The 12,782-nt window shown below is 41.8% G+C and overlaps 1 protein-coding gene across 9 annotated transcripts in view; it reads left to right on the top strand.

Annotated features, from left to right (window-relative positions):
* CNBP (CCHC-type zinc finger nucleic acid binding protein) overlaps nt 1–12,782 on the top strand; it is a 40,171-nt gene that overhangs the window by 12,442 nt on the left and 14,947 nt on the right. For all 9 annotated transcript variants that reach the window (XM_022800872.2, XM_022800869.2, XM_086985281.1 and 6 more), the window contains exon 3: nt 5,574–5,761. In XM_022800872.2, the coding sequence (XP_022656607.1) occupies nt 5,574–5,761 (188 nt within the window). The remainder of the gene's footprint in view (nt 1–5,573; nt 5,762–12,782) is intronic.

The raw sequence follows: 12,782 nt of genomic DNA, 5'->3' as shown, positions 1-12,782 counted from the left end.
GTCATTTCACAAGCTGAGTATTAATAATACTTAGTTCCTTGAGATTTTTGAGTACGATCCGTGTCTTTTTCTCTTTTCGTTAACGGAGTAATATTAACTAGCAACGGAGTTTGTAACGAAAATGAAAGTTGAAAATTTCACATGCATTAATTAATGCAAATTTTACTTGTATTACGTACAATATGATCACGAAGCCTTTAAAAAATTCGTTAGCAATTGCAGCTGGCTTTAATATTTGTTTCATGTAAAGTTGTTATTGCACCCACACAAATCAGTGGCAAAATCGATCCAAGCAGCTGATTCGCTGGCCGACGCCTAAATATGAAGCGGAAGCAAAAATTAGAACTTAGCATCACTTTATCGTCGACGATGGGTCTCACTACTAGCCTCCTATTATACGCACGTAATTCTGTTGCTCCGGTGTTCATACGATGGAGTCTTATTGCCCTCTCTACCATTTTTTTTTATTTACCTTTTCTTACTTTAAACTAGCTAAACATCTACTTACCCACAATAATGTGGGTCACCTATATAAGACTAAACGGCACATGAATTCGCTTCATTCGGCTAATTAAAGAAGAACATCTAAATAATTAAGTGAATCGCATATGAGTTGATACCTGAATAAAGTAAATTATAGTTCAATTTAATCACTACTATTTTTATTTGCACGCGTTAATCTCATTCGACAATGAGCGTTACGTTCTTGTGTTGGCTAGTTTGCGAGGCTACTTGGCTCCACGCACTGATTTGGGAGTTTGTCAATTCCCCGGCCAACGTCATTTCTAGTAGTTAACTGTAATCGGGGTACCGCGTTTTGAGGCAGAGCTTGTAAGGCAACAATTGTGTGTGTTGTCGCCTTTCGCATACGGGGGTTGTCATTCGTACTTGTTCCATAGGCCGCACCCCTTATCGTATCACGCCGCACCAGTACATATATACTCGATATATATGTACGTGCCTGTTAGTACAAACGGCAGAAATCAAGGGTATACGGCGACATCTAATGCCTGTAACATCCTTTTGTATCCAATAGCTGCAATAGGTGCATTTGATAGCTTAATTGATGGGTCGGTCGTTCTCTAGCTGAACAAAGCAAATTGCTGCTGTTGGATAACAGCTATAGCCATGACAACAGGGCTCGTGCCCAGCCGCGGGCGCGTCACCTCGCTTCGATTGTCTGCTGCTGCGTCCCATTGGGCGAGTTGCAGTAAAGTCCTTCACTTGCTCGCCTTCGAGCGATTTGTATCTCCGGCTCGAGCTTACAGCTTCGCGATCTAGCCACATATATACCTATTTGTATAGGTGGCCATCGCATTACGGAAGTGGACCAACTGTAGATTTCTTCTGTAAGAGGGTTGCTCGTGTAGCCCTCACGCAAGTTAATTGTATAGGGAGCAAGTAACACTAGCAGCATCAAAGGAAGAACGAAGTGGGAAAAAGATGAAGTTCTGTGTCAGTGTCCCACCATAGGTCCCGGTGCGATTGCTCTGATTGGTATCCGATGATGCCCGCCCGATGCGATTCCGTGATTATGTAATGCCTGGTAGCGCTTTCGCAGCAGCCTGGATCAGGCCAGACACAGTCGCATTAGTTGTACGGTACGGCCAACGCCACGGTCTCCTGAAACCTGCCTCAATAAAACAACGACACCAATGACAATAAACCCATTGCATGCCAGATGTATAATTGTGCTGAATGGCTATTACTGAAGTGAAGCAGTATAACCTACATAATAAGCCTGTGGCAGCGGTTCCACTTGCCTACCTGGATGCATGGATAAGTGTATGCCATTACTGCTTGTTCCTCGAATACGGGGTTAAGAAAACATATACATAAGTAAAGTCCATTTGCCATGCCGTAAGCGACGGCTTAAGTGTGTCCTAGGTGTCTATCACGTCTGGCAACCTATCTCTTGATGACGAACTGTGCTGCACCGGCCTTTCTCTGTTGACGACGAGCTGGCCGGCGTACGAATCGGAGGACCGTAGATTTCGACGACGATGCCGTACAGAATGGTGGTGTCTGTTATAGCATCAGCAGCAACGCTGCCAGCAAACAACAAACGACGGTGGCCGATTTGGCGCTAACACTGTACGTTGGTAGCTTTTTAACATGGATGTCACACGTATTCTGCAGTTCCACTCGATTCATCCCTCTCTGAAGTGTTCTCTCCTCTCGAATTGTTAAGCAATACGTGCCTTTATAAGTGCGCGATTCAGATTTACGGTAGATAGTCTATTCACCGCTTTTCACTTTCGTTGCTTAATTTCAGCCCTATCTATCTGCAAACATTTCAACAGCGACAATTTGTAGTGTTATATCGTAAACATAAGAACTCCGTATTACATACCACGACAGTGGCGGGATATGCAAGTGTATGAACATGTTTTCTTGTCGATCAGTTAAGTAAAGCAAGCGTTGTGCTTATTTATAAGTATTGTAACTCTCAGTGGTGGGACACAATAACGGATTGGTTTTGCAATCGATTAATTTGCATTATCATATTGAAGGACGTCAGATAAAATGCTTGATTGCTACCTTCAGGTGGCGGATAGCGCAAATACCGTGTCTTGCCGTAAAACCAAAGCCGTAAAAACAAAATAAGTTTACCAAACCAAGTTATCTCAATTTTGATTATCAATATCTGTTCTAAACGATGGTGACCTTCTGATACAATTCCACTTGGGCTGTATATAATTTTTGACACACGTAATAATGGTCTCTGTTCAAAAGAAAACATGACGACGACCACGCCAACAACTGCAGAAAAACAGCCTGTTTATAAGAGATAACTGAGTTAGATCGCCACATAATCGAGTCAAGTATTTCTACCTATCTCATAGATTATTCATCGTGGGAGTGTTAACAAACACTGCATCCTCTGCTACGACGAGCGCGATTACGGCTTTTGATTTGCTGCCTTGAATTTTTTCCATTAATTCATGCATGCTTCCTTGCGTGAGGACTTATAACGTATATAGCCTGCGGGATATCTAAGCTATTCGAAATTCTAGCGGAAAACTGAAATTTGTAAATAGGTATTATATGATGCGCTCTGTGAGCAGAGTCTGCCGTTCAATATGACTGCTTCCAGGTCTGGATAATTCAAAGTCCTCCGCCGTTTGCCGTTGTTGTGAGTTAGGTTCTATTCAAGGGATAAATACAGCAACAGATGGCTGTGCCGAAATGAGCAAAGTTTTGGACCGATTTGTCGTCTGCGATTAGTCGTTAAACATACGCTGACGATGAGGATCTTGTAGACGGACGTGCCCATAGGGGAGATAATGCGGAATCGCTTAAAAAGTGACGCCATGGAACTACGTAGACAAGGCCACTTATATAACGGACGATGAAGCTTCACAACAGAGCGTCCGAACAAAACGTTAGGCCGCTACCGGGGAGTTTATGACGTGAACGTTTGCGGATGCATGCTGGTTGGTCATATCGCAAAAGGCAGCGGATACTCGGGAGCAACCAGTTAATTCTTGTCAGAAAGAATACACTTATTTTTGGACACTTAATTTTCGTGAAGGGAAAGGGAGGATAAACCGGTGATGGGGACGGGAAGTGGAGAAAAGGATAGATAATAACGCGTAGGACCATTCGAGCAGGTAGTTTCGGATGGGATCAGTTGCGTTTGCACCTTTGCGCTGCTAGCTTCTATCGACAGTGGACTCCTGCTTTTTCATTTATACCTCTAAGCGGTCGTAGCCATCGCCGTGGGCGTTCGTATCGTCCGATTCCGTTGACAGCGCCAGTACTTTCCCTACCGCTGCCCAGCAATCGCATTGTGTCAGCTCAAGTCTTCGTCTACTTAGCCACTCGCGAAAGCCAGCCCACGCCAGCTATACCTAAAACCTAAAAAACAATTTGATCTCAATGGAGCGCGAGCGATGCAGACCCGACGCCAACACAAAGAGGTTGTGTTAGTATAAGTGAGAGCGAGTGAAATGGCGAAAGAGCGATAAGCACTCGGGAAGTGGGGAGGACTACCATCATCAAACGGAGCGCGGAACAAATGAGAAATGTGAACTAAACTGAGTTGAGCGAATGGAGAAATAGTGAGTTACCGTTTCTACTGCTTACGATGATTACGTTGCAAAGAGTAGGTCAGTCGAATTACGGCCGTGGTTTCCATTGGATTGCTACTACTTCTGCCCCCGCTCCGTCACTGCCAGGTTAAAATGATGTTACGCTTTAGTTCAAGTTGGCTGGTGAGCGGCGATCAACCCTGGCAACACCTGTACTGCCATGCGATAGCTGGCAATGAAGAGATGGAGCTGAGAAATGGCGTTTATGCACGTTCTAAAACGTTTCCCAAGAGACAGAAGGTCTGCGGCAAAGCGACATCGGAACGGGTTATCGAAAGGCTAGCCACCACGAGATCTGCGTTTTCTTAGCGGTCCACGGCTGCTGGTCGAATTTCCCGACTTGGGTTCGTGACTCGTCGCTCGACAAAAGCTCATGGGTGTTCAATTTCACTTATTATCAAACCGAGGGCGAAGAAAAACTGGAAACGTTCTTGCTGCCACCACCAATTCTGCGGTCTTTTCCATGTTTCAAAAAAGAAGATGAAGGCCGGGACAATTCAGGCGCTGCACAGAATGGGAGAATAGTTGTAAAGGGGCCAACTTTTCTTCAACTGCAATTTCAGTTGCTCAGTGGTTTTCTCCGTCCCTTTAGCTCTTAAACCGTGTGTAGACGCATGCCCTCTAAACCCAATACCCAACGAAATGATGGACCGTCTAACAACGGACAGACAAACTAGACGAACGAAACGACCCGCGAAAAGACTGCTTTGGCGTAAAAACTGCATTTTTTGCCGCCTTTCGCGCAAGAGAATTTGTCGGTGTGAAAGCAGAGGTCCTACCCATCTAAGCGGCCCGTGCTACGATGGTTTATTCGGGTGGCTTTATAGAAGCCCGTAAAGCCTTTTCTTGTGGAAGAGATCTCTACTTGCTTGATAAATAAGCGGCCTTGGATGCTAGTTTTTTTCTCGTTAAAGAGACATATAATGTATATATATATATAATATACATATATATAATATAATAATTTTGATTATAATATTGAATATATAATAGTATAAAACAGTGCTTAATTCATAATTATAATATAGTGGTTTAACTAGTAACATCTTACCTTAGATTAATCGACCCAGTTCCGTACAGTATCTAAATAAAGGGCTCTTGAAACCCTAGAAAAAAAATTGTTGAAAAATCATACCAGATCTGATTTTTCGACACTCATCAGATAAGCCTGATGGAGCCCATTCTCCAGTTAACAATTCGTAATTTATTAAGCAAAATCTATAGTTTTGTAATATAAGATTTGTAATCTATAGTTTTGTAACCCAGAGATCTGTATAAAATAAATAAAAGGAAAATACTTTCGCATCGTTTTTTCTTGCAAGTATGTGTCCGAAATATATCTAAACGAAATTTACTCATGTTCTGTGACTTTTCTTTTGTTACTGAGTTTTAAAAAAAATCGATTTTCATGTATTGCGTGGAATCTTTCGAAAAAAGAGTGAGTTGTAAATTGTTTTATGACGCAATTGTTTCCTCTAGGTGAGATGTCGTGCTACAATTGCGGTAAAACGGGACACATCGCGCGCGACTGTCCTGAGGTGGATAAGAGCTGCTACCGGTGTGGCAAGCCAGGTCACATCTTTCGGGACTGTCCTGAAGAGGGTCAACCTGGCCAAGCCGGCGCACAGGGCGACAGCCAGCGCGGTCCAAACCGCAACGCCTCTGAGGTATGTATTCAAATTAGTTACAGTTTAAGACCAATTAGAGAATGTTACACCGATTGAATCGATTATTGTGCTCTATTGGTTACACTTGATTTTTCGTTTTTACTCAGCTAACAGAAAATAAGTACGGGAAAGCGTGGTCCTGCCGTCAGACCTCGTTGGCAAAAGTTGCCTGCTGGTCGAACTCTTATACGTACAACTATAAGTAAAGGTAAAGAAGAAAGTGACTACCTAACCGCGCGACATCCAAGTCATACCCAAGTTACCCACCAACCTAAAATACTAATATAGTCCAGGCCTCAGTGTGCGTCAATTTGGCAGGTTTCTAAGTGGCCTCGACGAAAGCGGTGGCGGAGACAAGGGATCTACTTTCCTCCCTGATAAAGAAAAGTAGTCCTTCACTTACCGTCTTATCGCCTATTTCTATACGGCTTTAGATTTTTCAAGTTCGTACGCTTTCAATTTATGTATGTTTCAACTCAGTGAATCCGTATGCTGCTATTTTTAAGGCATAATGCACACTGCTACGCGGGCGGCACCCATGACTGAGAGAGTGAAGTCTTTGCCCGTTGCGCCGCAACTGCCACAACAGTTGACAGCAGCAAGCTGGTACCGTATAAATACCAATAACGACTAACGCACAGCAACATCAATAGCAAGAAAGAGTAAAAAAAGGAAACGGTTTTGGGAAGAGAAACAACCCTGCGCTCTCTTCCCAACAGCTATCTCATTTTCTGACTATATTTAATGTGTCATCTTTCGTGAGTTTCGCTCAAGCAGCCAGAAGAGATTACGTTTAAAAGATCTGGCAGCTCACCTGCTTCGGCCCCTCAGTTCTAGAATAGGCTTACCATAGCTGTGTAAAAGTAATAATAAAGAGAAGCCTATTGTGACGATTGAAGCAAAAGCTGACCTACACACGTACATCATAAAAAGCCCTTTTGAGTGCTTGGATAAAAATCGGTAGAAGTTGACCTACTGCATTTCGTCGTGATGATGCGGAAAGGAGTATTGTTCTTAGTGAATTAAATGAAACCTTAAAAGGTCAAAAAAGTAAAACATTATTCAGTGTTTTACGGTCGCATGATTGTGCTTTCTGGGCCTTCCTTTATTTGTCGATATTTTCACAGTTGCGCCCTCATTCGGAAATTGCTTGAATTAATAATGGGATTCAAAAAAAGAATCAGGCTTTTGAAGGACATCTTAACTGCGCCAATTGGTGCAAGCATGCTTAATAATTTTTCGATTTTAACATCCTAATTTAAATAGATAATTTCGTTAAGGGTATGTTTCGCGTATTCACATCGAATATGGATAACTTGACCGAAACTATGCCATTTACAATCATAAAATATGTTAACCTATTTTTTAATGGAAATTTTTCTACTTTTCTGATGAGTGGTTTTGGTCACGCTTTTTTGATACTTGCGTGTTATACATTTTGTTAATGTATCGTACATGATTGCAAACGATGCTTTGCTGAGCAAACGGGTTATCGAACAAGTCAAGACGTTTATAAACACCCAAATATTATGTACTTACAATTGAATTCAGCGGGTTTCGAAATTGAGTAACTTCGCTAGCAGACATGATTTAGCTGGAAAATATTTCAGTCTTCTAGGAACTTGTAAGAAAAAAACTGGTTGCATTTACGGAGAGACAAGTCAAAAAGGAAAATATCTTTTAATATTGAAAATTACCACTCTGTGGTCAGGCCTTTATTCCTCAAAGACCGCGCGCTGCGGAAATTAATCGAAGATCGGTGAAGACATTAGGCAAGGGGGCCTTAAGCAAATGGTACAAACGGATTGGAGTGTTGAAGTTTAGTAAAGTGACCACCCAGAGGAAGGGCATGCATTGCTGCAGTTCATGAGTGCAGAGTTTAGAGCCGAGGGCTCTGTTGGCCAAAACTAACATTTCACATGCAACGTGTTATAAAATTATAGCTCAAACATTGTTGATAGCATTGTAAAAGTTGCAAGGAACATTAGGGCATGTGCTACTTTAAGATAGGAAATTGAAATAACGAATGCAGCCCGCTACTTCGGAGTTCCTTGAGAGATTCGTGGACCGTTGGTTCTGCATTCGAAAGCACGCAGTCGGTGCCAACGCCAAACTTCATCGCCATGTTTCAGTTACTTGCTGTATTAAGTAAAAAATATCAAACGCTAGCTTTGAACCGTTAATTCAACCGGCCTAAGTCCGTGTGATCCCTCCATGCCCTAAGAGGAGCAACTAGTGGGCAAGCATGTTTCACTTCCAACTTACTTTGAGAAGCCGTAAATCAAAAAATTACATATCAGAAAAAATGGTAGGTAGGTATATGGCTGCCTAGAAGGCGTTCGTACTCCACTTGATTGCTGGAACGCTGGTGTCTACGATATCGAAGCTTGTGATGTGCGATACCGAACCTAATCTCAGTACAGGCTTGTTTGAGAAAATCGACGCTAACATATGCTGCGCCGTGTATCGTCATCTTCGAAGCATGATCGAAACTACACAAATCTACACGTGTAGAGGGCTAGACTTATTACTCGATTGTGCTTTTCTCAATCCAGGCTGTGATAAAAATGTCGGGACGAGATCGTTCGTCGTGGGGTGACCACACTGTGTGTTCTCGATTACCGCGTCACATCCATGAGGCTGTCAGAAATTTTCAGCATTGATTTGTCAAGATCGCATAATAACAAATGGCCCTGATGTACATTGTGAATACAAGCATCAGCTAATGAGTTTTTGAAATTTTTCCCTCATCGAAAGAAGTGTGGGGACTCATCAGACGTGCCACTCTTGCAAATCATAAATAGTGGCGTTTAGGAATAGACATAGAAATAGTATAGTAATATGTAGAGCTTGCCACTCGTTTTAAATTTAAAACAAAATGGAATTACATAAAAACCTTGAACTACTATTCCTCCATCTGGAATCAACGTTAGAAAAATTAAATCTTTTGCTTGTTAATGACGCTGACTCTGGAGTCGACTTGCTTGCGAGAAAATTACTTTAGTTGTCCATAATAAATGAAAACACTCACTGCATAATGCGGCAAGCCCATCTGCTACTGATAAAAAGCCCTATCACCGACAGAAGTACTAGCATTGTTACTGAAGACATGTCTGCTGTGGAGTCGAGCTGGGTAGCAGATTTTTATAACCAAATTGCGACTTTTTGACAAGGGGCCTCTTCGTACGTCTCGCATGGTGTAGCCGATGATTGCTAGGAAAATAGTTGGGAATACGCTCGATTGGAACGGTGCGCATAGCACAAATAGCCACAATTATTATTATCACCCGCAATTGGTTCTTCTGTCAGTTAAGCTTAGTGGTCATGTTGAGTAGTCACACACAGATGTACTAGAAAACAACTCAATTTTTAAATAGGCAGACATGAGGTTGTACATTTATAGAACGGTTTTTGCAAACAAAGTTTCACATGCACATACACAGAACAATGCACTATGCAATACTCTATGGTGGCGTTGTGATAGGGTAACGTATTTGGGTGCAAAGCTTAGGAAGACGCAGTGGTCTTGGTCCGAATTCGGTCATACACATACTTCGACTCGAAATGGGAGCTAGCCACATTATGAAATAGCTGATGACTGGGCCGGGTGTAAAACTCGGAAAATTCACGTAGTCTATGATATAAATAGCGGTCGATTGTTTCATACTTTTTTTTCTTTAAAATATTCTATACTCACCGATCGTTAGCTGTCACGAGTTTCCTCGAATTTGTACTGACTTTAAGCGACAATGAACTGCTCAGACGTGCTTCTTTAGTAATTGCAGATACATTTGTAAACACCGGAATTCAGTTTCCAGCCAACGTAGATGTAGTAGGTTATCAGAATTGTGCGCCAATAGAAACGCATTTCACAGCCATTATATTTGACGGCAACTAATCGATTCCTATGTAAGGCGCCTTTAGCATGTGCGCTGTATACATGTACCTGTCAGCTCACAGTTACGTTAATTTTTTCATCGAGTAATGAGCTTCCTTGCGCAATTCTATCAACAGACACACAAGCATTATTATGTATGGATTCTATATAGTTTAGAACGGATGTGCATGTAGCCAAACGCGCTAATATACAGACATTTATGTACATTCGAACACGCACACAAGAAGACGAACAAGCATTTGAGTCTGATTCCACGCAATTTTTTGAGTGAAAGGGTATTTTTATATTAATTTGAGTTTTTGTTGTTGTTGTTGCTGTTGTCGTTGTTCTTGTTGTTGTTGTTGCGCTGTTTCCTTTTCGTTCTGTTTTTAGAGCCACGAATAAACGAACCTTCCAACGAGCGTCGACACGGCCAGGAGGGCCGAGGATGAGGAGGAGATGAGGGCGAGAGAAAAAGGAGCAAAAGAAAAAAGGAGTTGGTGGTGAATTAATGGTCGAAAGTGGAGAGACTTTTGGAGGAGGAGGAGGAGGTGACGGAAGAAAAGCAGAAAGGAGGGAAAAGGACGAAAAAAGGAGGCCAAAGGAGGTGATGAAAAATAGGAGAGGAGGTTATGGCGAAAATAGCGATAGTGATGGCCTGGTCGTCTGTCGTCTGCTCTGATTCTGGTCCGACGGTGGTCATTGGTGTTGATGGCTGGCCAACTCGTTGAGACACGGGTATGCTGGTGGATTGTGGATTGTGTGCGGATGAATGGACAAAACTGACACACAGCTACAGCAACAGGGAAACTGAGTAAAGATGATGGAAATTTCAATGAGACACTAGAAGTCTGCGAGAAAGAAAAAAGGCGATTCGATACAAGAAACAGGCCGAATAGACTACATATTCTAATTTCTTTCTATATAAAGCATCATATGTGTATTAGAAAACACTATTTAATTGTTCGACAATGGTAATCGATTTTATATTTAATGTGGGATGTAATGCAACGATAATGTTAATTATGATAGTCCTAGTGATGTAAGCCAAAAAGCTGAACCATCAAGAACGCTATCCGGCGGTTCAAGCGAAGCTACCCACACAAATTCTACGGATATGGGTGTACTTTTGAGCCCCGCACAAATTCAAATGACTCTCACATGATACATAGGGGCCGCTCATGCCCATACGATAGTGCTCTATGATGTGCTCGGTCACAGTCCCAGCTCTCTAAGCCATTCACACTTAGACATCCACATTCACACAGAGGACACTCGGGCCTCGTGCGGATTGGCTTGTAATTGATGCCACCAAGAAACCTGTCACATCCTAGCCGTGTGCAGCTCTTGCGTTGGGGCCTGTTTTTCAGTGTGTTATTTGTGACTAGAGGTTATGACAATGACAATATAGCTATTTCTATTATGTACTACATGTACACCACATACTGCGACGACATCACTTATAAGCGCATACACACATCATAAACATAGTGTGGAGAAAACGGCGGAGACCTATCTACCTACCTGTAGCATACATAGCCCATAGAGAAGGCAAGGAAAGACTAGCGTGTTCTTCAATGGTTGGGTAACAGCAGTGTGATCCATTATGAGGCTTCCACACTAAAAGCAAAGCAAAATAAGCACTATTTTCACAATGAGTCAGATGTGGAGCGAAATGCCGAATTTAACATATAGTTCAAGATTGCTTTTAACGAATTTTAAACTCAGATATGTCGACAGTCCCTTGTTGGCGGCAAAGAATAGTATCTCATTAGTCTTTTGATATTATTATTAGTTTTATAATCAGGCGATTCTTGCTCTATTAAATTCCTCTGGCAACAGAAACGGCAAGAAAGAACAGCTATTATCATTTTCAGCCCAGGCAGGTACAAGTTTTACATCGTTGTGTTTTGTTACAGGTGAGATACAGGTGAGATCTCAATATACTATCTCCGATCAGCATGTTGGAATAAAAAAAAGAGACTAATACGTTACATGCGCTTATGCTTGTGGCTCGGTAGCTTTCAGTGTTTGTCTAGGCTGATCTAGATCGTTAATTTTGTCGAAATGATAAAATGGAATTCTCCTCAATGGGATTGGTGCTGTACAACACGTGAACTTCGCTGTTTTTCCTTTTTGTTCTCTCTGTGTAGTCTAATATTGTCGAGAAAGATCTGCTAGAGCCTGTGTTCATTAAATGTTCATACATTAAACGTGTTCATACATTAAATGTGCATGTATAAACAAAATAGACTCAACGACACATCGATATGTCTGCGAGCCGTCCAAAGGCCTCGATGACTTTGTTGCTCCCTACTACAGCCAGGTTCTAATCACCTAAAAGAGCGATGTAGAGTTGATAAGGATCATCTCTGAATTATCAGCCCGGTTTCTACGCAACTGCAGGCATATTGTGGGTGGCACAGAATGCCAACGGTCGGAGTTTTAATCAGAAAAAGAACGCGAACTTACGATTTGAAACGATGAAAACGATCATCTACTGGCTGAAACCCAGAGGGAAACCTTGACTGCAGTGATGCTATGCTCTTTCTGTTCCTCGGGATTTGGGTATTTGCCTCTTACGAATAGCTTGCTTAACAACAACAGCAAATTTGTTACAGTGAACGTTGTAAGTGGAAAAGAAAATTCATCTAAATTGAAACCCATTCAGTAATCGATCGAAAACGTCATCAAAAACAGCAACAAGAGGGAAAGATGCGCTCTATCTATATGCTGAATAGAATATATTCATAAAAATGGTGTTTAGAGTAAACATCGTTGCATTACAGAAAACCTACCACAAAACAATAGCAACTATCATGGCTTTTCAACATGATGATGAACCATGCTGGTCTCTACCGTTGAATCAAGTTATTAGTATAAGCGTTATCATTATTACAACGACAATGCTTGTGGTAAAATGCGACACGAGCTACATTAATCAAACAATAATAATAGTTGAAATAATGAAAAGGTAACGAGAAAATAGGCTCTTACACAACAGTCGGAAACAGCCACACACAACACGTACACAAATGATTAACACGAAGGCCCGGAAGGTGTTTATCGAAATGGTAGATGATAATACGGTGATTGATGGTGATGACTATTATTCTTGTGTTATAAAGTACTTTACTATTACCA

This window comes from Varroa destructor, unplaced genomic scaffold (genome assembly GCF_002443255.2).
Source record: "Varroa destructor unplaced genomic scaffold, Vdes_3.0 BEIS01000003.1, whole genome shotgun sequence".
Classification (NCBI taxonomy): Eukaryota; Metazoa; Arthropoda; class Arachnida; order Mesostigmata; family Varroidae; genus Varroa; species Varroa destructor.
Note: the sequence above shows the minus strand (reverse complement) of the source record. Positions and strands in the feature narration are given on the sequence as shown.